Source organism: Hylaeus volcanicus, chromosome 5 (assembly GCF_026283585.1).
Source record: "Hylaeus volcanicus isolate JK05 chromosome 5, UHH_iyHylVolc1.0_haploid, whole genome shotgun sequence".
Taxonomy (NCBI): domain Eukaryota; kingdom Metazoa; phylum Arthropoda; class Insecta; order Hymenoptera; family Colletidae; genus Hylaeus; species Hylaeus volcanicus.
In genome coordinates this window covers 11,661,287-11,684,248 of record NC_071980.1, presented here as the reverse complement: position 1 = coordinate 11,684,248, position 22,962 = coordinate 11,661,287, and the positions used below count along the sequence as shown (strand labels likewise).

The 22,962-nt window shown below is 39.5% G+C and overlaps 1 protein-coding gene and 1 long non-coding RNA gene across 4 annotated transcripts in view; one reads left to right on the top strand and one right to left on the bottom strand.

Annotated features, from left to right (window-relative positions):
- The window catches only part of LOC128876173 (serine/threonine-protein phosphatase 2A regulatory subunit B'' subunit beta-like), an 89,951-nt gene extending 67,954 nt beyond the window's left edge, over positions 1 to 21,997 (top strand). Inside the window, exons 2-12 of one of the 3 annotated variants that reach the window (XM_054122313.1) lie at positions 11,710 to 11,804; positions 13,631 to 13,760; positions 14,493 to 14,596; positions 14,804 to 14,981; positions 15,450 to 15,693; positions 15,788 to 15,962; positions 16,036 to 16,162; positions 16,274 to 16,447; positions 16,662 to 16,744; positions 17,170 to 17,208; positions 17,841 to 17,983. In XM_054122313.1, the coding sequence (XP_053978288.1) occupies positions 11,710 to 11,804; positions 13,631 to 13,760; positions 14,493 to 14,596; positions 14,804 to 14,981; positions 15,450 to 15,693; positions 15,788 to 15,962; positions 16,036 to 16,162; positions 16,274 to 16,447; positions 16,662 to 16,744; positions 17,170 to 17,191 (1,332 nt within the window). In that variant the 3' untranslated portion in view covers positions 17,192 to 17,208; positions 17,841 to 17,983. Of the gene's footprint in view, positions 1 to 8,999; positions 9,109 to 11,709; positions 11,805 to 13,630; positions 13,761 to 14,492; positions 14,597 to 14,803; positions 14,982 to 15,449; positions 15,694 to 15,787; positions 15,963 to 16,035; positions 16,163 to 16,273; positions 16,448 to 16,661; positions 16,745 to 17,169; positions 17,209 to 17,840 lie in introns of those variants that run through there. The other 2 variants (XM_054122314.1, XM_054122312.1) reach the window with 2 other exon arrangements.
- On the bottom strand, positions 13,743 to 14,961 carry LOC128876179 (uncharacterized). Its single transcript, XR_008456961.1, has 3 exons — positions 14,820 to 14,961; positions 14,506 to 14,587; positions 13,743 to 13,880 (listed from the first exon to the last, which is right to left on the bottom strand). It is a non-coding gene; the product is annotated as an uncharacterized LOC128876179 (long non-coding RNA).
- Positions 21,998 to 22,962: the final 965 nt, after the last annotated feature.

The window sequence follows — 22,962 nt, the reverse complement described above, 5'->3', positions numbered from 1 at the left end:
CTGTTATAGCGCAGTCATCGTTTCTCGGAAATGACTGCAGCAAAAAATTCATATTCGGTGGATTAAGAGCAAATAATAAGCAAAAAAATATGCTGCAAGAATGGAATTTATATCCCTGTTAGGTACAGAGATACATAAGTGGCTACGCTAGCTTAATGTTACGCTAGCATAGCCATTGTTTCTCGAAAACGGCTGGAGCAAAAAAATTAATTCTTTGACAAGTAATTAGCAAATAAATAGCAAAAAAATATCGTGTTAATTTAGCATTGGCCTTTTGAAATGGCTACGCCAGCTTAATATACGTAATAAATGTTTCATCACGCAGTTTCCAACAATCTGTAAAGAATCTGTAAAGAATCTGTAAATTTTCAAGAGTGTCAGTCTGCCAGCGAACGTGTTAACCCGTTTTAAAAATGAACCCTTCCGTTCCGAGGACAGAGGAATTCTGCACGCGCGCGGATCCCGTCGTCGCGCGCGAGTTGTCGGCCGATCATGGGATTGACACCGTTTTACGTCGTGCACGTATCGATATCGGCTCGGCGCTATTTTTAGTGGACCGTATCGTGTTCTAACGATGCAAACCGCAAACGTGACCGAGTTATGCGACAGGAGAGTCGCGCGTATGTGTACACGGAACCACCGGCGCGCACCGCGTTCGGTTCGACGACTCGCGTGCGCGCGATTACGCGTTCCAACGTATCGCGGATCGACGTCGACGATTAAGCAGCGTGCTCACGTGACGTTAAAGCTCCGTTTTCACGTGACGTTGAGTCACGACTTTTCACACCTCGGCTGCCAACTGCGAGCCGACGATTTATCTCCAGCGACCAGGAAGCTGATTAAAGGGCGATATTAACCCTTTGCACTCGACCACAATTTCATTAAAACGAGCTAACAATTTTGACAAGTAGACCATTTTCTATCGCGATTGGAGAGCCATGGAAATAAAATATCTCTCTGGTACTTCGAAAGAGATAAGTTTACGGATTAGGGAGCTATCCATGCACCGATAGTGCCACGGGACAGTTCGAGATTCGAGGAAATAGTTTTATTAGTGCGGTAATTGCTGCGTGGCTCTATGCATTAGATATTGCAAATCTTATCATGTTATCAATGATAATTAGTAGAGATCACGGTTTTGAACGGGTAATAAAATACACGTGCATCGAAATACGCGGGTACGCATACATCGAATTATACGGGTGCAGTATCCAATTAGTTTTATATACAAACTTTTATGAAAAAAAAAAACATGTCGAATTGAGTAACCTCCTCCTTTTTCGAAGTCGGTTAAAAAAAGCTTTTATTCTAAAATAATGATCCTTGTCAATTTTGAAAATATTGATAAGCAATAAAGCAAATAAATAAAAAAGATATAAACATAAGAAGAATAAATATAACAGAATAAATTTGTTAGTGTAATTTGTAAAACTATATTTATTTGTTGAAATAAATGTTCAAGTCGATGAGCGTACCCGTGTATTTCGATGCACGTACACGTATGTACCTGGATATCCGTATATTTCGATATGAAAAATACACGGATTAAAACACAGATCCATTAATCACGATACACGTGAAGTAGGGATCTCTAATAATTAGATTGTGTTTCTTTTTTTATTATTATTATCGAGGTATTATTACCAAGGTGCGACTTGGAGCTGTGAGCCTACCCTGCTGAAACTGCAAAGAACTAAAAAAAAATTAATTCTTTATTTAAAAACCACGTTCTTTTTGTTCACAAAAATTTTAACCCTTTTCGGTCGTATGTCTACTCTCAGCAATTAAAGCTTATACTAATCTTATATCGTATTCCGCAGACTGAAAAGATTTAAGCCTTTAAACAATAGTAATAGATTCTAAGATATTAGTGTAATAATAGATTAATAGTTGGTGAAATATTTATATATTCAATTTTTCAAAGACAAAAATATTGAATATTGTTACATTTTCTGTAACAAATTGCAATAAATGCCAAATAGTCGAAGATACATCGTAGAATTCCAAATAATATTTTACAAATTGTGCTTTAAGTGGAATTAGGCATTCTCGCTTCTTAAGATATTAAAAACAATGCTCCAAAATGCCAAGAAAAAAGTTACCGTAAAATACTATATGATTATAATTTTATTATAATTTTTACAGAATTATAATTTTTACAGAAAAACATAACATTAAAACACATTATTACGCAAACATATATCTGAAGTCCACAAAAGAAGAAGAATTAATAAATGTTGTTTATCCTCCACAATCTTACATATTATGTATCACTGCTAATTCATCGGAAATTAATCCCGACCAGTACGACACCCCTGTCTACATTTAATACAACCGCAAAGGGTTAATTTGAATACAGTCGAGAGAAGTTTCGAACGAATTATTCACTTTTCCATACGACGCGAATGAATGAATACGCACTTTTGTTTCATCCAATGGTCGACGATTACTCGAAACCATCGTCCTGGAACCGTTCCAGGGTGTCCCTTCCGCGCGATTTCGACGTTCCACGCGGTTCCGTGGGTGAACCTGCTCGCTCGTCTGTTATCGAGCCTGATCGACTGGAATATCTCCACAGGCCTGTATTCGAAATTCCGTGTCAGTACGGCTTGTGCACTTGAAGGCTTCCTCATCCTCAAACGAGGGAGGTCGCGATTTGCCTACTGTTCGCTCGAAAATGCACGCATCGACGACTCGCCCGTCCACCTACGATTTCTCTCAAACAGCGCAGTCAGATAGGGCGGACAAGTTCGTCGAATTTCGGGGCTCGTTATAGTCATTTAACGCGTTCGCGGCCAGACTAAAACTCGTCAACATTCCTACGGAGTTAAAATTTTGTCTCGAGACTATCGAAGATTAGATAATTTAATACAGAGCTGTAAAGTAACTGTTAGAAATTGTGAAAAAAGAAAATAATCGGGACCATGTTTTATTAATGTAGTCTTGTTAGAAATTTATTTTCTTAACGATTATGATATAAAGTGCCAAGGAAGAGTGTTCGAATTCTCAACGACCCGTACCGGTTGACTTATTTTGTCGGACTGAGGGTCGTCGCTTTCTATCCTCGCTAGGACCTCGCCCCTCTTTCTGCTTTAAGGAAAAGCAGACATTTTTCCTCAAGGCCTTAAAGTGGCAATCGTTGCATTCCAACAGTAACAATTACAGTTGGTGTAGAAAGTATTCGTACACTGATCAATTTCCAAAAAAAAACTGTGTAAAATTATAATTTATTAACTTATTTTTTATAAACAATGTCATTCTACATATTCTCGGAAATCTCTGGAATAGATACATTACCAAAAAAATAGCTATTTATGTAAGTTGCGAAATTAACAAGAAAAAAACAATTAATCGATAGAAATATTGAAGCAATAAGTATTCGGACAACTGTTTAAAAGTACTTTATTGGAAATTTGATGTTTTCTAATTCGCACGGAGCAATAAACTAATGTGTTTATGTTACAAACTCTACTGTAAATGGTTCGTCATAAGAATCGTACAAATACTTATTGTTTCTATACTTTTATCCAGTTTTCGCATTTTTTTGTTAATTTCACAAATTATATTAACTAGTAAATGTTGTTTGGACTATATCTATCGTAGAGACTTCCGAGAATGTATAAAATATCATTGATTACAAAAAAAGAAGTTAAGAAACTACAATTTCACACAAAAGTTTTCTGGGAAATTGATCGGTGTATGAATACATTCTACACCCACTGTACTTTTTTATATCATTACAATTTGGAATAATTACTTTCGAATTAGAAAGTAGTTATTTAAGTAATTCTTGATTATTTTGATTTCAGTAATTATGCCTTATTCTTGCGTCGCCTCACGGCGCAGACACTGAAAAATTGCGCCTCGTCAACATGTTAATCCAATTCAATATTTCAAGAATTTTTAACCGAGCATTTCAAAGGGAATTCCCAGCCCGTGATGAATCTTTCTTGGAATCGATGTCAATCATCAATTATTCTCCTTACAGTATGGGACTCTGCAAACTTTTCAATGAAACCCTATAGTGCATTCTCGCGTCTCTACTCCGGTGAATAGGTTGCACACTTTTTGATCATTCATCTGTAGTTTACGTTCGCGTCTGTCCCAGATCAGGACATCTCGAAGCCTGTTTTTAAGACAGTCGTCGTACTATTTGCGTTGCGAGGACCGCCTATCGTGAAAAGTCTAGAGTCTAGACTTTTCGCTTTGCGTCACTCGTGTTTCTAGCGGTGGATATATTTAGAGATAGTGTGCGCCCTGTTACAACTTAAAAGCGAGGCGAAGATCGAGACACGAAGAGCTTCGAGAGAAGCGGAAGGTTGTCACGAGCCAGGAATGTCTAACAGTGGGCCAATACAGCCGCGTCGATTCGCGAAATAAAGATTAGAGAATAGTTATTTTTATTTGTCCATTTTTCTATATGTATATAATTCAACAGTCTCCTTGAATGCACAAGTTTCATTACGATAAATGGACAGTAACATGATCCGGGATCGGATATCTCGATGAGACAATGCTAATGCAACGAACAAACTTTTTTTTATTATTACCGTTTTTGTTGTAAAACTGTAACCATCATATTCCTGACATTTTTCTGATTAAAATGATACCAAACACGACGTAATTCGCAACAGATTTCATTACTACGTAATAACTTTTAACTTTTTATAACATACGTAATTACTTTATATTTATTTAGTCATACCTTGAAAAACTGAGCTGGACGGCCGGGATTCGAACCCCGGCTCTCACAAGGGCAGGACACGACGCACGGTGGGACGAAACAGCTTTCGGCGATCAAAAACCGACTTTCGTGAATTCGAAGAATGGAAAAACTGTTTACGTACATCGATAGAGGATAAATTGCTGTTTAATGTAGTGCAATCCGTTTTTTGATATTTGCTTCCGTTTTGCTGTGGTGCGCATTCAAAGGCAGTTGAAATTCGTCCAAGCAAAACGCTTACGATATTACTCCTAACTTCAATATACGATTCTAAAAAACTTTGTTCAGAAAGACGATATTCAAATGAATTATAATGTTTACTAGATTTGTATAGATAGTATTCAATGCATAAAGTAAGTCAAAATGTTAACTTACTTTTTAAATAATAGAGTCTGCTTGGAGAGAAGTACATTTAAGTAAAATTGTAACTTTACGCATGGTTATAAAAGATTGACCGCACTTGTCCGAGGTTTAATTGCTACCACTGGAAAGGGTGAATCATCCTCTATCAAATTCTGCAATTATCGGGTGCCCCTAGGTGCCTATTTCGAGGAAATGGCGATTAAAGTAGACTAAACACGTGTTAGCCGCAGCGCTTGATAATCGAAAAGCGGTACTAGATGCGATGGTTTGTCTGTCATATAGACTTTTTAATGGATTTACCGAGAAGATAAACATGTATACGAACTCCTCATGATGACAAACTAAGTTGGAATGTAGACAATTTTTAAATAATGGGGCTCGAGTCTAAAAATAATACATATATACGTTTGACGGAATTCTTAACTTTACGCATGATTATACAAAATTGACCGCACTTGTCCGAGGTTTAATTGCTATCACTGGAAAGGGTGATCAATCCTCTATCAGATTCTGCAAAGATCAGGTGCCCCTTTTCGAGAAATTGGCGATTGTACTAAATGGGACTTGAACAGAAAATAGTATGTACGTTTGACGGAACTCTTAACTTTACGCGTGGTTATAAAAAATTTACCGCGCTTGTCCGAGGTTTAATTGCTACCACTGGAAAGGGTGATCAATCCTCTATCAGATTCTACAAAGATCAGGTGCCCCTTTTCGAGAAATTGGCGATTGTACTAAGTAGGACTCGAACAGAAAATAGTATGTACGTTTGTACGCTTACGTCTATGATTATTACGTAAATCTTGTCATGTTTAAATTACTAAATACGTTTCTCTCATAGTTAACAACAGGTTTGAGTCGAATTTTGGTTAAATAACAATAAATATGTCAAACAAGTGAAAGATATTAAACGCGTTACACTTTATACGTGAATATTTGGACACCCTGTAGCTCAAATTGATTTATACTAATACAATTTAAGTATCATAGTATAGGGAATAAGTTCCTAAAATTTCGTTAAAATATTTTCAAGAGAACCAAAGTTACGGATTTTTGATCGCCGAGAACCGTTTTGTCCAACTGTGCGACGTTCGGATCACGGATTTTGTTCAAACAGTGTACACTTCTAGTAGTCCATTAGGACAATATAATGTGCAAATATTAAGGCGTACTACTTTGACGTTTTCGAAATCGTTGATCGTTAGAGAAGTATTCCTAATATGTATCGTTGCCAGGGATTCGAACCCTAACCCGTACCAGGTTCCTGTACTTCGTATTATAGAATAACCCATCTAACCAGGTAACACAAGACATCTGTAACCCGAGTAACCCGGTTAACCCGGTTGTATGCGCGTTATAATAATACAGTAAAAACCATAGTTATTACCATGTTTCTAAACGGTAATTAATTTTATTTCAATATTGTCTGTGTTTTACTCTACTGTCCATCCGCGAGAAGAAGGTCATGCAAGTGCTTACATTTACTCGTATTTACTACTCGTTTACTGTATTTATATAGCAGAACGGGGACGTAAACAGTTGGCCAGCCCTCTTCTTGCGGACGAATAGTACATGTATTGGCATAAACAGTCACTTGAAGGAATCCCTATTTTCACCGGACACGTTATGAATTTTCTGGGAACCCCAACACTAGCAACTGTGACAACCAGGCGAATGATAAACATTCGTCAGTCTTGCCTTAGAACGTGTAGTGAACGTGTGTGTCCTACATTCATTATATACTCGTACATTTTAAACAATCTAGTTTCATTTGATTTGAATATTGCCTGTAAATTCACATATCTTTGACTTGTCTGGATATCTAGGATTATTCTTCTACTAGTAACCCACTCCGAGCAGATTTAATCCGCTCTTCCTACATATTCAAGAACCGTTCCTTCGTGATTAGTATGGGTTACAGTAACCTTCCCTTCATTAACCGAGTTTGGGTTAGGGTTCAGCAGCGGTTCGAATCCCTGATTGCGAGTATAAATATGAAATGACGGTAGTATAGTGTTTAACGTTCTCGAACCGTGACCCAGAGAGACCACGGAGCTTGAACGCTAACCACTTGACCGCCACCATTTCATAATTATTTTATGAAAACCATTTTCTTGAAAACGCCAAAGTAGCACGTCTTAATATTTTGCACATTATATTGTCCTAATAGATAACTAAAACAGTGTAAATTTTGAAGAAAATCCGTGATCCGAACGTCGTGTCCTGCCCTTGTCAGCGTGGTAGTTGACTACGCACTGCTCCACCACCCGTCCTTCAACGTATTTCATTGGAAGAAGGAGGTATATTATACAGGGTGTCCCAGCCTTAGTGATACAGCGCTCTAACTCCAAAACTATCGGCTGAATACAACGTTTCAAATATGGAAATTTCATGGCAAAGTGGGGCTCATGTTTCAGCGAGAAGGACTTTTTGTTAAGTTTGTTATTTAACGAGATATGATGGTCAAGTTTCGTTTTTCAAATCGAACTATATATTTTTTTTATACTATGCGACAGTACTTTTCAAGACGAATTCATGAAGCTGTAATGTATTTACCCGATTTTTATTAGTTTTCAAGCTATAACGCTTCAAAGTTTTTTCTAATTTTCAAGGAAAAATCTCGGTTCGGCCCCGGGCGGTCCCATTGACGCGGTAAGCACCATGGGGTTCTTGAAATCGATACGGAGGCTCTTGCTTGGGATTCCAGGCTCAAGGAAGGAAAACAGGAAAAGTATTACCTACCTAGAAAATTCTCGGCGCTACAAGTAATGCATCAGTAGCGGTCAATACTTTTCCCATTTTCCTTCCTTGGGCCTGGAATCGCAAACGAGACCCTCCGTATCGATTTCAAGAACCCCATGGTGCTTACCGCATCAATGGGACCGCTCGGGACCGAACCAAGATTTTTCCTTGAAAATTAGCAAACTTTGAAGCGTTATAGCTTGAAAACTAATAAAAATCAGGTAAATACATTAAAGCTTAATGAATTCGTCTTGAAAGGTACTATCGTATGATATAAAAAAAAATATATAGTTCCATTTGAAAAACGAAACTTGACCATCATATCTCGTTAAATAACAAACTTAACAAAAATTCCTTCTCGCTGAAACATGAGCCCCACTTTGCCACGAAATTTCCATATTTGAAATTTTGCATTCGGCCGATAGTTTCGGAGTTAGAGCTCTGTATCACTAAGTCTGGGACACCCTGTGTACCTCAACAGACAGTATCCGCTACCAATCCCGCCACGAGCCTCCAGAATCAACCCCTAAAATTCTCCCTTCTGCCCCATCCCCTCGCTCGAGCTTTCCGCAGCCTCTTCCTAGAAAATTCCTGAAATCGCCATCGATCGAGCCCGGGGGACCTTTCTCCGCTAGGGACGAAACGCGGTAGCCGAAATTAATTCGAAATGTTTACGGAGTCGACGAGCAGGTCACCGCGGGGATCGTTGGTCGATCGCAGCCGAATTTAAATGGGAATTCTGAAGCCGCTCGAGCGTACGAAGGTCAAGTATTTAGTATAGCGACGAAGAGCGGTCCTTGGCCGGTTGGCAGAGGCGATCGAGAGGCGCAGTCGAATTCGCAATGTCAATTGGAACGCTGATCGACGGTATCCCGTGCGCCGCTCGGCGAACCGTGCCAAACTGAGGCCACGATAATCGAGACGGCCGGTCGCATGCGACGCAGATGAGATCCGTTGCGACATCCCGCAACGATCCGATACGTTGATTTCGATCGACAAGTGCTAGCCGAGCTAGTACGTCTCGGACAGGTTGTCCCCAGGCCTCCGTTATCCTAGCCGCTAGGTCGTTCACGCTAATGATCACGTCTAAGAAAAATTAATTCATCGATCGGTTTCATTTGCTCTCGAGTTATCGTAGTCCATCTATGTCAAGAGGTGTAGTTTCTTTGAGTAGAAGGAAAAGTTACGACGTCTCGTCCCCGATACGCTGGTAGATCCTGCCGCAGACGCGTCTCCCAGTCGAGGACCGTACGGACATGCATTTATTGAGATGTTTCACGGTAAGAAGACGCATGTAACGTGACCTCCTATCGATCCAACGCATGTTGCCCTCGAGCCTCGAACGGTTGGCGACACCGATCGGCCATCGATCGACGCAACCTATCCGTTCGATCTGGCTCGGTTATCGGTCAGTCCCTCCAGCCGGCTTAATTTCGTCGGAATGCATTATCGGGCTTCCTGAAACGGTGGATCGTCTATTATCGATGCCATCGCTGGCTCGTACTCTTTTCGCGCTATTTTTATTACTCGCCAAACGTTTATACGTACATCGCTCTATTCTTCCCAGCGTTTTTATAACGACGCTGAGTTGGACCACGGTTATCGTATTTGGAGTTTCTATCGGGAACGTAAAGCGACGTTTATACAAAAATTTATTCAAAGGCTGTGTTGCTATGCTAGAACGCTCGATGAAGTGCTTTGCAATAGCTGTTACGAACGTTATAAATATTTAAACCAGACACTCGAGTCTCGTGTTTTTCTGCTATTATCTCGCTTAATTTATGATGGCAGTTATTACTCGAGCCTTGGTGTGATCCTTAAAATGGACAAAAAATTTGTTTACAACGTTTGAAAGATCAAGGCGCGGAACGAAAGTGGAAAAACGCGAGAAAATATTTGTTTTTCAACGAGCAATCTTATAAATAAAATTTCCGCCGGTGGCACTATCGTGACCGCATGACTCTTGATTTTGAGTTAGAAGCTAATGTTACTCAAGAGAATAGTCGAAACGAATTTTAGCACGCAATTGTATCATACGATCAACGTCGTTTCAATATTCGCGTTCTTTCTGTTGCTTTTCATCGCGAAATAATCGAATTTCTTATCGTTAAAACCCCATCGGAGAATAAATATATTCGTCTGAAATTTCTGTTTGGAAACACGTTCGTTTTCCATGCCGATCCAATCGACCCCATAACGAAGCTCAACTTAATTAAAATCCGTTGATATCGCAATCAGCGGACGCCGTTCGAGTGCGTAAACCACGCTTCCACGCCATCAACGTTTATTTCATGCTCGTTACATGCCTGATGCAAACACCTACTGCAAACGAAGGCTACGAGGACAACGGGAACCGATCCTGATTCCTGTTAAGGGGATTACCACGTTTCAAATTCCTCTTTGGAGTTCACAGCGATTATGTGAATATTATTCATATTTGTTATATGAGGGGGACTTTGACTGCTTTAAAAATTTGAGATTACTACAGATGTTATTAAAGTTACTGCTATCGAACTCCGAATTCTTAATAGATACTCTGCGAGACTTCATTGCGTAACGCTTCCAAAGTTAAAGAAATTCCACTCCACTCTACAACAAGCAATAAAACATCCTGATGGGAAGGCGTCCTAATTTGTGATCTATCCTAATTCGTGATCTATCCTACTAAAAACGAGCCCTTCTCGAGGCGCCAGAAGGAAACTCGGTCCCTCGAGTCGCGATCGCTTCCTGTGGTCGGATGATCCACGCGTTTTTCCGCATCAGTGGACAACGAATCGATCGCGTGTCTCGAGTCGGAGTAATTTTACGCTTCTTCGAGACTGACGTTCCGTGTTCGACGTGTCGGCGCGCCAAGGACACGGCATCCTGTTACGCGACGCAGTCACAAAGGATCCGAAGAATGCAAAGAGGCCGGCCAACGCGGCTAATGCATCGCCGCACCTCGGCTGTGCGACTCTTGTTACATCACCAACCTTCTCCTAGTATTTCGAGCACTGGAGTTGGGAAATTAACGTCTCTCGTCGCCATTATGGAGATTATCGAATATTTACATTCGTTGGAAAATGATGGTCAGAGACATAGAAGAGAGCGGCCATAGGTTGGCTTTCAAAGTCATTTACATGTCAGCGATTATAAGGACCGTTTCAGAAAGGTCATACCGCTATTGGTCGAGTACTATTTCGTCTCGTATAGCTTAATGACTAATAAGATTGGTGCTATAAAAACGTGTTTTATGGGCGAAAGGACGGATTTCTTTCACATCGTAAACACCACTCAGGGGTACTCTTTATAGCTTCTCGTAGAGCTAACTTTCCATTCCATTTTCTTCAACCTAAAAATTTATTGCCATTAGCACTAATAAAAAAATTCCGAAGGCAACTTGTAGAAGAACGATCAAAGAGAATGTTATACAGAAAAGAAGTGAAAAGAGGTGAAATAAAACACCGCGAATTTATTGCTCGACCTACTGTTTTGTTCGTGTTCTTTGAGACTCGCCCAGACCCTTGTGGTATATTAACACCTTGAACATTTTAATCCAAATTTGAAAATCACGAGTCTGACTCGTGATGAAAATTTTAGGTCAAATTTGAAAATCACGAGTATGCCCCCTGATGAAAATTCTAGGCCAAATGTGAAAATCACGAGCATGACCCGTGATGAATATTCTATCCCAAACTTGAAAATCGCGAATCTGACTCGTCGTGAATGCCAGTGTTCGTGCGCACCGGTTTGGCAAGGCATTTTCCGAGTTTCAGTGCACTGCAAGGGTTTAACTTATATTTAGGTACACATTTTATAGTTATGGCAAAATATATCGTGGTATACTTTTCTCATTAGTTTCTCTTTGGTCAGGTTCTCTCAAATGCACTTGTTGGTTCCAGACGTACGCGAAAGACAAGACACAGCAAAAAAATCTACCACCCCACACGACACTTCAAAGGCACGTGAAAGCCAACAGGAACGTTCACATACCAAGGTAAGCTTTGCTCCAGAATTCATTTTGTGTAACAACGTTCACTGAATTAAGAAGTCTCAGTGACAACCACTGAGTTGAATTAATTTTACACTCCATTTACCAAATTAAATATACAGTTGCATGCAAAAGTTTCCGGGCAAAAATAATTTTGGAATTAAATTATGTATAATAGGTGTAAAGTAGAAATACAAATATATCTTAGTAAAGAGCTTTTATTATACTATCGAAATGTACAACTCAAAAATTTAATAAAACAAGTAGTAATTATTTATAACAAAAATAACAGGTTTTACTTCTTCATAAGTATCCGGCCAAGTACAAAACATGAAGAAAAAACACGATAACTGAAGGAAAAATGTTCAAAAATGGTTACAAATGTAACATTGTCATCAATATTTAGTAACCATACCCTGTGAAGCTATCACGGTGGCACATCGGCGAGGCATCGATTCAATAAGTTTGATGATTCTATCTTGAGAGATATTTCTCCACTCTTCTTGAATTTTTGTCCATAAAGCAGCTTTATTGGTACAATTAACTGAATAGTTCCTATTCTTAGTTTAAGCTCTTGCCATAAATGTTCTATGGGAATCAAGTCTGGAGATTGACTCGGCCAATCTAGAATTCGGATCATATTCTTCGTGAAAAAGTCCTGAAGCAACCCAGACTGATGTTTTGGATCATTGTCTTGCTGAAATATGCATCCTCGTGGCAAATTTCGACGGGCATAAGGTAGCATTTGTTGTGATAGAATATCCCTATTCATAGGAGCGTTCATAGTACCCTCAATTTTGTAAATTGGACCGACGCTTTTCCAAGAAAATGCACCTCAAAGCATAATACTACCTCCACCGTGCTTCACTGTTGGTATTTGATATCGGGAATCATTCCTAGTGCCTTGTGGTCGTCTAACATACCTTCTCCCATCATTTCCACATAAATTAATTTTAATTTCATCCGAAAACAGCACTTTCTTCCATACTTTAACTGTCCAACTTCGGTGTTTCTTTGCAAACTCTAATCTGGCCTTCTTATTTTTGTTACTTATCAGTGGTTTTTTAACTCCAACCCGTCCAAAAACATCCAACTTCTGTAAGTCTACGTGAAACAGTACTTTGACTAATGTCAGCCAAATGGGAGAGCAAGACAATGATCCAAAACATCGGTCTGGATTGCTTCAGGAGTTTTTCACGAAGAATATGATCCGAATTCTAGATTGGCCGAGTCAATCTCCAGACTTGATTCCCATAGAACATTTATGGCAAGAGCTTAAACTAAGAATAGGAACTGTTAATTGTGCCAATAAAGCTGCTTTATGGACAAAAATTGAAGAGTGGAAAAATATCTCTCAAGATGGAATCATCAAACTTATTGAATCGATGCCTCGCCGATGTGCCGCCGTGATAGCTTCACAGGGTATGGTTAGTAAATATTGATGACAATGTTACATTTGTAACCATTTTTGAACATTTTTCCTTCAGTTATCGTGTTCTTTCTTCATGTTTTGTACTCGGCCGGATACTTATGAAGAAGTAAAAATTGTTATTTTTGTTATAAATAATTACTACTTGTTTTATCAAATTTTTGAGTTGTACATTTCGATAGTATAATAAAAGCTCTTTACTATGATATATTTGTATTTCTACTTTACACCTATTATACATAATTTAATTCCAAAATTATTTTTGACCGGAAACTTTTGCATGCAACTGTATACAAATTCTTTTTATTTATTTTCACATCTTTCACGATTACTCGATTGTAAAGAATGGCCCGACAAAAGTCGACCAGAAATAACGATCTCCAATCTTGTTTAACGCTCGCAGATTTTATTTCCCCGGAGGAAAGCCGTTGCCATTGTCGCAGCTGGAAGCAACCATCGCCAGAATCACCGCAGCTTTTCAGGCTCTGCCGGATCATCTTGCTTCCCGTGCCGAATTTCACGCGATCACCAAGGTAATGGTACAACGAGGCTCGTTAAAACTTCCACGAACACAATTTCCTCCGTTTGTCCTCTGTCGCTTGCCCTCCATTGATTCGACCTCGAACCACTCCGCCGTGGAACGAATAGGCTGGCTAGGTGTTGTTTAAAAAAGTAGTACTTTGAAGTGCATTCAATTATATCGAGTAAAATTGTATTGTTTTTGTAACTGACGCGCGAAGAAGACCATCGTCGAGGTCGAGATATTCGTCTAGCTTCTTACGTTTAGAAATTATTTTTCACGAAGAATGTATTAGGTTGTCCCAAAAGTTTCTTTCGTAATTTGCACTCAATTATTTTATGCGGTAGTGTTTATATAAATAGACAATTTACTTTCTTAGATGCTGATGGTGTAACATTAATGGAGCAAAATGAATCGTACACAATTCAATAATGTAACATTAGACATAAAATATTGCGTATGTATTACTTATTAATAAAACGAAAGAAACTTTCGGGACAACCTAATATATTTGTCACGTTACGTTAAAAAAAAAAAAAAACTTCAAACAGTATCTTTGAAGATGGTCGAATACAATGATAAAAGTTCGCATTTGCGTTCCTTGTATTTATCGTTAAAAAAAAAATTCCACTGATTATACCTAATAGATTGAGAGACTGAAACTAAATTGAAAGTAATCCCCGAAGAGGTTTAGTTCTATTTTTCTCGAGACACGGTATATAACGATAATAATCCATCGTTGCAGGCATGCGACCTACCCCTTTACTGGAAGGTGCCACTCTTTCTCGCGGCTGGAGGCGACCAGATCGGATACGTCGAGATGAACGCCTTCCTTGACTTCTGGAGAGAGTAAGCATCCATATTATTGAACCATCTATTACACCGACTTAATCAATGCTACGGTAGAGTCCATAAAAAGACAATTCTCTCTAAACACGCTAGTCCTTATAAACGGGAAATCGAAAGAAGGTCGAATACAAAGACGACTCCGAGTGACACGTTAATTCGTCTTCCCTCCGGTTAACAAGTTAAACCAAGCTGGTCTATTGTTTGTAGGATATCGAACACCTACCACGACGCAGCGAGCAAGTTTATCAGAATCACAACCCGAGGCCTCAGGAACAATATACTCCCCGAGGATTTAATCCCACTGGTGCAAGACGTGGTCGAGACTCATCCAGGTTTAACTTTCCTGAAAGAGGCTACTGAGTTCCATTCACGCTACGTACACACGGTTCGTATTCGCGCGATAAATATTTGCCAGGGGTTTCTCTCGGTGCACGCGAGAGGAGCGAGAGGGGAAAGAAAAAATATTCCGTCGACGGTGGAACTCCGTGGTTTACGCAACGAGGATCGTCGTGAATTATTCAAGATGATCGTCGGTTGCCTCGAGTAATTATCGTGCGAGCTCGATCGTCGGGAACGATTTTTAACTAGTGGACGCGGCGTTCGTCTGCGAGACACGAAATCGAATTCCTCCGGAATGTTTATTCTTCCACTAAGTAATCAGCTTCCGTATTTGCTCGTCAATTTGTCTCGTTTCGATCGTCGGTGCCTACGCAAACTTACCAACCGTTGTAATGTCCCAAGCGTGTTGGAAGCTGTTATATGAACAGAGGAAAATATTGATGAATTACGAGTCGCTTCAAAGTTTGTTAAACGCAACGTATCGCGTTATTTTACGATGCGCCTTGATCTCTAGGTGATCGCCAGGATATTTTACTGCGTGAACAGAAGCTGGAGCGGAAGGATCTCCGTGGCCGAACTGAGAAGAAGCAACTTGTTGTCGGTGATCGCGATCCTCGAGCACGAGGAAGACATCAATCAGGTTACCGCGTACTTTAGCTACGAACACTTCTACGTGATATACTGCAAATTCTGGGAGCTCGATCGGGATCACGATCTCTTCATCGATAAGACGGACCTCACGAAGCACAACGATCACGGTGAGGACAGATTTCAGCTATTTCTTGAAACCTGATTCGTTCGAAAGTGTAATAATCATATTCATTAATTTATTAATTATTCACCGCGTTTTAGCCTTGTCGAAGCGTATGATCGCAAGAATATTCAGCGGCGCCGTGACAAGGGGCGGCATGAAAAGTGGCAACGGCGTTCAACAACCCCAGGACAAGATGAGCTACACGGAGTTTGTGTGGTTCTTGTTGAGCGAAGAGGACAAAAACCATCCGACCGCGATAGAATACTGGTTCAGGTACAATAAACGATTCTATCCATCATTCATGAAGATATTTTTAACAGAAATTTCATTTCCAAATAATCGATAGGTGCATGGACCTCGACGGGGACGGTTACCTATCCATGTACGAACTGGAATACTTTTACGAGGAACAATTGCATCGCATGGAAGCGATTGGACTGGAAACGTTGCCTTTCGAGGACTGCCTTTGTCAGGTAATTGTAAAGTTCACTCTGAAAGATATGAATATTTACAATTCAGTCTTCGCAATTGCATTAATTTATTTCTATATCGGTCTGTACTTTACATTGGTTTATATTACGCAGATGTTGGACATGATCAAGCCATCTACGCCAGGAAAGATATCTCTGAGCGATCTGAAGAAATGCAAGATGACTTCGATCTTCTTCGACACCTTCTTTAACCTAGAGAAGTATCTGGATCATGAGCAGAGAGATCCGTTCGCGTCAGCCAGAGAGCACGATCCCGATGGCCACGAAGTAAGACCACAAACACTTTTATAACCGAGATCATTGAACAAAGAACACAAATCTCTAAGAGTGAAAGTGTACTTGTTTCTTTTCACTTGAGAACCTCCGTGTTTTAATGTTCTCACGCCGCGGAGACCAGATCCCGCAAGAACCTTCCGCTTGACCTGATACTCGACAGATATTCGCAGTTGTTTACCTAACGATTCTTTTTCATTTGCGATAGCTGTCTGATTGGGACCGATTCGCAGCCGAGGAGTACGAGATGCTGGTCGCCGAAGAAAGTGGTAACGAACAAAACGATCAGATGTAAGTATCAATTTTGTGCGCTGTACTACGTTCACGGTTCATCTATACCATTCTTGTATCACATGATTGTATCGGTTCTAAATCTTCGCTTTACGTATCCTAATCGATCGCCAAGATACATTCCATTCGAAGTGTACCAAGACGTAATATTAAGTTAATTCCGTAAATCTGGAAAGCCTATGATTTTTCAAAGAGAAACTTTCGTGAAACTTTCGTGAAACGTTGATTAGCGAATAGATGAACCGGGGTCTGTTAATATAGGAAGTTCTGGCTTACAAATTTCAAGCTGTGAAACGGAGCTCATAGCTTTCGAATTCTGGCATGCTTTGCCGTTAGATAGACAGTATGCCCCTTGCGGGATCTAACAATTCCACCTTGTACTGCGACCGTAATGACTATGGTGCGATCTTATGCGTTTGTTGCAGGCTGTGTGATGATGAAATGTAACCATCATCTACAGCTCAGTAAGTAAAGAAAACAGAATTGCATGGTATGGCAACGCACGAGGCCCGTGTATGCATAACGCATCGATAGAGAGTCGGCTAACTGCTTCTTCTACTTCAGTTCCCTTTGGTTCTCTTTAATTTTATTTTCCACGCCCTAGAACGCAGCATTTGAATCCAGCTGGATAACGTTTACAGCAAATTATTAATTTTAACAATCAACGTAATACTGCGAATTTTTCGTTCCGTAATAATCGATCAAACTATCATGGAAGAAGCCAGGCAAAGGCAGACAACCCTAATCTTTATCACTGTTTGTTTTCGTTGCCGCAAACTAGGTACCGTTTGCTTCAACTAAATATCGTTTGTCCAAGCGGAATGAAACCCTAAGTTGCATCGTTTTTGGTCGACTAATGGAGTCTTGGACGCTTCACAGTCACGGTATGTTCCATCGGGCATTCAACCCGCATTCAACTCAACTATCGGCTCAGTTTAGCGACCTGTGAAGCGTCGAAGACGGTTGTTGCGAATGTTTCATACCGTAGAGTGCCGTAGTCGAGCCGTCTATAGCCCAACAGAGTTGGTCTACAGAGGGCCAGAGAGGATCTACCAAAAACAATTTGTTTTAACCAAGGAATTTGTCGTTTCCCCAGGTCGTACGATTCCATACCGGAGGACATATTTTCTCAAAACCTGGACATCTTGGACGGTGAATCGGTAGACATGCTGGAGAGTGCAGACATCCAGTCTCAAGGATACCCTGACGGTCTGTCGACGGTCAATTCGGCGGAGTCCATTCGTCAACAGTCCAAGAATCAATACTATGACAGCGGTGACAGCGACGACTACGCTGAGAGCGATAATTAATGGGTACTCTCGTTTGAAAACCCGAGGATAGCTTCAATGGAACAGTGGGAAGCTGAATCGAACGATGATAGAACGTCGATAGAAAAGAGTTTAATACAGCGATAGAGGGCTCAACGTCATCGAGCGATACACCAAAAAGTGGAGCGAGTTTCATCTTTCTTGAGATCAAGAGTTTAGACTTAAAAGTATAGTTGTCCTTCGTACAATAAAGTGTCGTGTAACATTGTCTTCGCGAATGACCGTGTCAAAGATGGTGAAACAATTCCTCCGTATATCTATGAATCATTTCGCGTGGTCCTATAGCCCGTGAATGGGATACGAATCCGTTTGGTGATCATGACCGGATCACCATTAGGAAGTACAAAGGTATCGTGGGCGTTCAAACGGCTTCGAGGACGTTTCTCTGGGACAATTGGATGTTCTCCAAGGACTTGATGTTTCTATGGATAGGGTTCGTCAGCAGCATTGTTCCGAGGAGAAGCGTTCAGTGATCCCTTAAAATAAAAGAAGAAGATCCCGAATCGATCCGTAACTGCGAACAATCGGTCGCGGAGAATCAAGCCACTAGGTCGACTATGTGATAAGTGTCGTTGTTCAACCTATATACGATCTATACATATTGTGTACTTCACGTTGTAAATAGACAGCAAATCTCGGACCCTTATTTTTACTTAACGTAAGAGCCACTTTAAATGCGGGTCTTTCAATTGCTGCAGCCATTTCTAAGGGACTCCGGATCGTAGATCTGAGAATCGCCTCTAAGAAAGAGGATTGGATGCTCTCGGTTCTCCATCTTTCGTGTATTCGCGCGTACCTTTTTCTAGCCCAAAGGTAGTTATTTTTTAGAGAACAAAAAATGAAGACAGAATTCCTGCAAACACAGTCCAGTATCTTGATAGTGTGTGTATATGTGTGTATGTGTGTGTGTGTGTGTGTCTGTGTGTGTGTGAGAGAGAGAGAGAGAGAAAATGCACATGTTCGAGGCTGCAACAACTGAAAATTGCGCGTGAGAAGTTATGCATCGTCATCATCAGGGAACCTCTTGCCCTCTATAATCGTCTTGTAAGCTATAGTATTACACCGCGGCCGTATTGCACGCACGAAACTGTTCGAGGATCGTATCGAGTAAAACGTATCCGTCTAACGGGGTCAGAACGAGCTCAGTTGGCCGCTTGAGGTCACCAACAAATGATTACTGCTATCCCTGCAAACATATACCACCTGTTGCTTTAATTCAAGGTCTCCGCATGCAAAGATTATTAGATCACTGGTCGAGAGTGATGATAATATTAATACCATTAAGTTAGAATATTCTATTATCAGTCATTTTTAGTTAAAATGATCTCAAGCGGTTGGTTGATTTTGTCCAAACTATAACGACCTCATAGGCAACACTCGTATATCGACGTCCTCTTTTTCTGATGTTGCAAAGTATGTAGTTGTAGGGGTTTCGCCGGCCGTTTCGTTTCGACGAGTTTGGACATGGTTAACGAAACGATAATCAAGCCAAAGATATGACACGTTCTGTTGTGTAAGCAGGGAAGGTATATAAGAGAAGCGTTCGGAGGAACTTCTAAGCGCTTGTTCTTTCGCATTCGACCACGTTCTTTTAATTCCAAACACGAGACTGAGAAGAAATTCTCTTCGGTCTTCTTCTCCCTCGAATCTCTTATTGGATATCGAGAGAATAAGGTTCTTCGTAAGTTACGTTGAAATTTCTTTAGCGTGCTTTCCTTAAAAGAATTATACATTTTGTTAGCACCGATGGAGTTAATTACTTAGATAAAATGAAAGAGACGTTGTTAAGAAATTTGTTGAAAATTATTGATATTATGAAAACACTCGTTTATAAATTGATGTTACGTTTAGATTCTTTTTTGTGACGAGAGGAGGGAAACGCCATAAAGAATAATCGTTGTATACGACGATACGAAAATGCGCTTCAAGATTTTATTGAGAACACGTGCCGCCTCGACGAAAAGGGCTGTTACACGCAGTTCGACTTAATGACTAATGACTTTAATTAACGACAGAAGACCAAGTTGTACCCTGTTATTTCAACAGTCTCTTGGCACTCCTTAATTGTTACTGTTATAAATTGATTGCTGGCGAGATTTTATTTCTGCGTGAATATCTATGTCTTGTTATTATAATTGAATAATAATTCGCTCGAACGATTAAACGATAATCATTATTTCTCATTGCGAAATGTACTTTAGAAAAAGTACCAGAGTACAATAGCATCAGTTGATCTGTCTGGAGCCGCCAAGACTGCTGGAATGTGTACATATTACTTTCTTCTCCAAGAGATATAATTTTAAACTGCGTATATGATATTACTCTAGTCGAAATGTGTGCTATAATTCACGTAACGAACGACCACGAGACGGCGAGTTTATTTTAGATCTGTTTCGTGTTGTTTGTTAGTTAACGAAGGTGAATTGCGAGCAACGAGATGGTAGGTGAGGAAAATTCCTTGTCGTAAAGGAATATTTAATTCTGGAACATAAATGTTGACAATGTAAGGTTAAAATAGGAAATGTTTACAAATGGTTCGAGTAGTCCAACTGATGAAACGTTTTCATAGAAATCTGAATATTTCCCTGTTACATACGTATACTTGTGTAAATTACTACTGACACAGGACTGCGCAGAATTTTCATTCAAATTTTGTATCTAGATATGAGAATTTTGCCTTCCTCTTACAGCATACATATCGAGTACGTAAAAGAAGAATGGAAGAAGCACGTAAGCATATTGTGAAAACAGATGTCGACGAAAAGGTGTTCCGGAATCAAATATTTACTCTAAGACGGTGCTCAGGGCCGATACTTGGAAGACACATAGACACATAGACATTGTTCTTGTTATTGTTTGCATACCTATTCAGTTAATTACGTGAGCTGTTGTTTTCTCAACCACTTTAATATCACTCAGCGAGGACTTGTGTTCGCCAAGTGTCGGTACCAACAAGGAAAACACGCGATGCTCCTTTACGTTGACGAATTTATCCCTTCAATTACCACAGAAAACAATGAGAGAACTGACGATCTTGCAAAATGTGTAGAATCGAATTTGTGAGTTTCATTGTAACGTTTCTACTGAGAAGGTTGACGAATCTTTTATTTGGTGGACTAAAACTGCGAACGAGAATTAAGCACGAAGACTTGGAGGAAAAATTTCTAAGAAATACTTTGTTTCGTCCTTAATTACAATTTATAATGTCTAAGAAAATTGAGATATATTGGAAAACAATCGTAGGTCTCCAAATGAGAGACCGTTGACAGTTCAAGGTGGGTATTTAATTTCTCTACTGCATTCTCCGCGGTTGTTGGGGAATCACTTTTTCGCGAGTGATCGCTTTTGTTGACTGTCCAAAGATGTAAAACTATTAACACTATACAGTTGTATCTTTTATATAGCTCGTTATGATTTTTTACTATATACATATGTATATGTATATATATGTGCATATCTCTTCGTAGTTTATATCATGAATACATTGTAACTTGCTTGCGTTCGACTTTCCATTGAACGAAGTTTTGAAACATATGGAAAAAGAGACGAGAATAGGACACGTCTGGTTATTTGTCCTTGCATTTGGCCATGTTTTCGATTGTTATATATTTATTCATTATTCTATGATAGGTTTATCATTGTTCTAGCGAATCTGTTTGCGTGACATCTGAATGCGAGCGTCGTGTCGTCACGATTTCGTGTCTTTTCCTCCAAGGTGGAATGAATTATTCTTTCATGGGGGACAACTACTAACGATGTCAAGATATCGAATTCGTGGCTTGAAATTTGCACACGCCTGCTTAGTCGGTCTTGGTTAATAGACTCACGTTCACCATTTACCTACATTTTTATTTATATATTTTATCTGTGCATGAGTAGACGAATAAGGTAATTTTGCAAGTTAATAAAAACGAATGGTAAAAGAGGTGCTGTCTGGTAACAATTCTTCATCGTATCCCTACCTAACATTTTCAGTCATTCTTCATACTCAATCAGGGTTGCGAGTAATTAATTACTTTTAAAATTAATTTCCGTCTTTAATTGACAATTAATTACAAACAATGTAATTAATAATTATTTCATTAAAATTTAATTAAACAGAATTAATCGAAAGTCGTTTAATTGACGATTGATATGAGCGAATTTAATCGAAGATATTTAATTGACGATTACTTTAAGCAGAATTAATTAAAAGCCATTTAATATAATTGACGATTACTTTAAGCAGAATTAATTCAAGCTATTTAATTGACGATTTGTTTATATTTTCAATGTTAAAAGATATTTATATAAAATTTAATTAATTGTATAAGTAACACCACCTAACATCTCCTACACTTCCTGACACTCCCTAACACCTTCTCTAACACTCTCTAAAATCCTCCAACAACTCCCATCACTCTCTAAGACCTCCTAACAACTTCCGACAGTTCCCTTCACTTCTATTCATTTCCTAGCACATTTCCCTCTCATTTCCCTCCTTTCTCTGGTACCTCTCCTCTTTGTTAAAGTGATCCAAATACAAAAGGTAAGTTTCGAGCTAAAATTAAAACTTATTCCAGCTCTCTGAATATCATGTTCTTATAATATCACAAGTAAAATTCGAGCCAAATTCGATTAGTGCCACCTCCTCGTTCACCATGATCTCCTGATACAAGAGGTAAGTATCGAGCAGAAAATAAAAATTATGATACCTACTCGATCATTACGATTTCCTGATACAAGAGATAAGTATCGATATTTAATTAAAAGTTATGCTACTTCTTTGAGTATCATGTTCTCCTGATACCAAAATCCAAAATCGGCCAGAATTACGATATTTACCGAAAATTTGCCCCTTGAATTAGGCAACCAGTACCGACAGACATGTTGGATAAGTTGCCTGTCCGT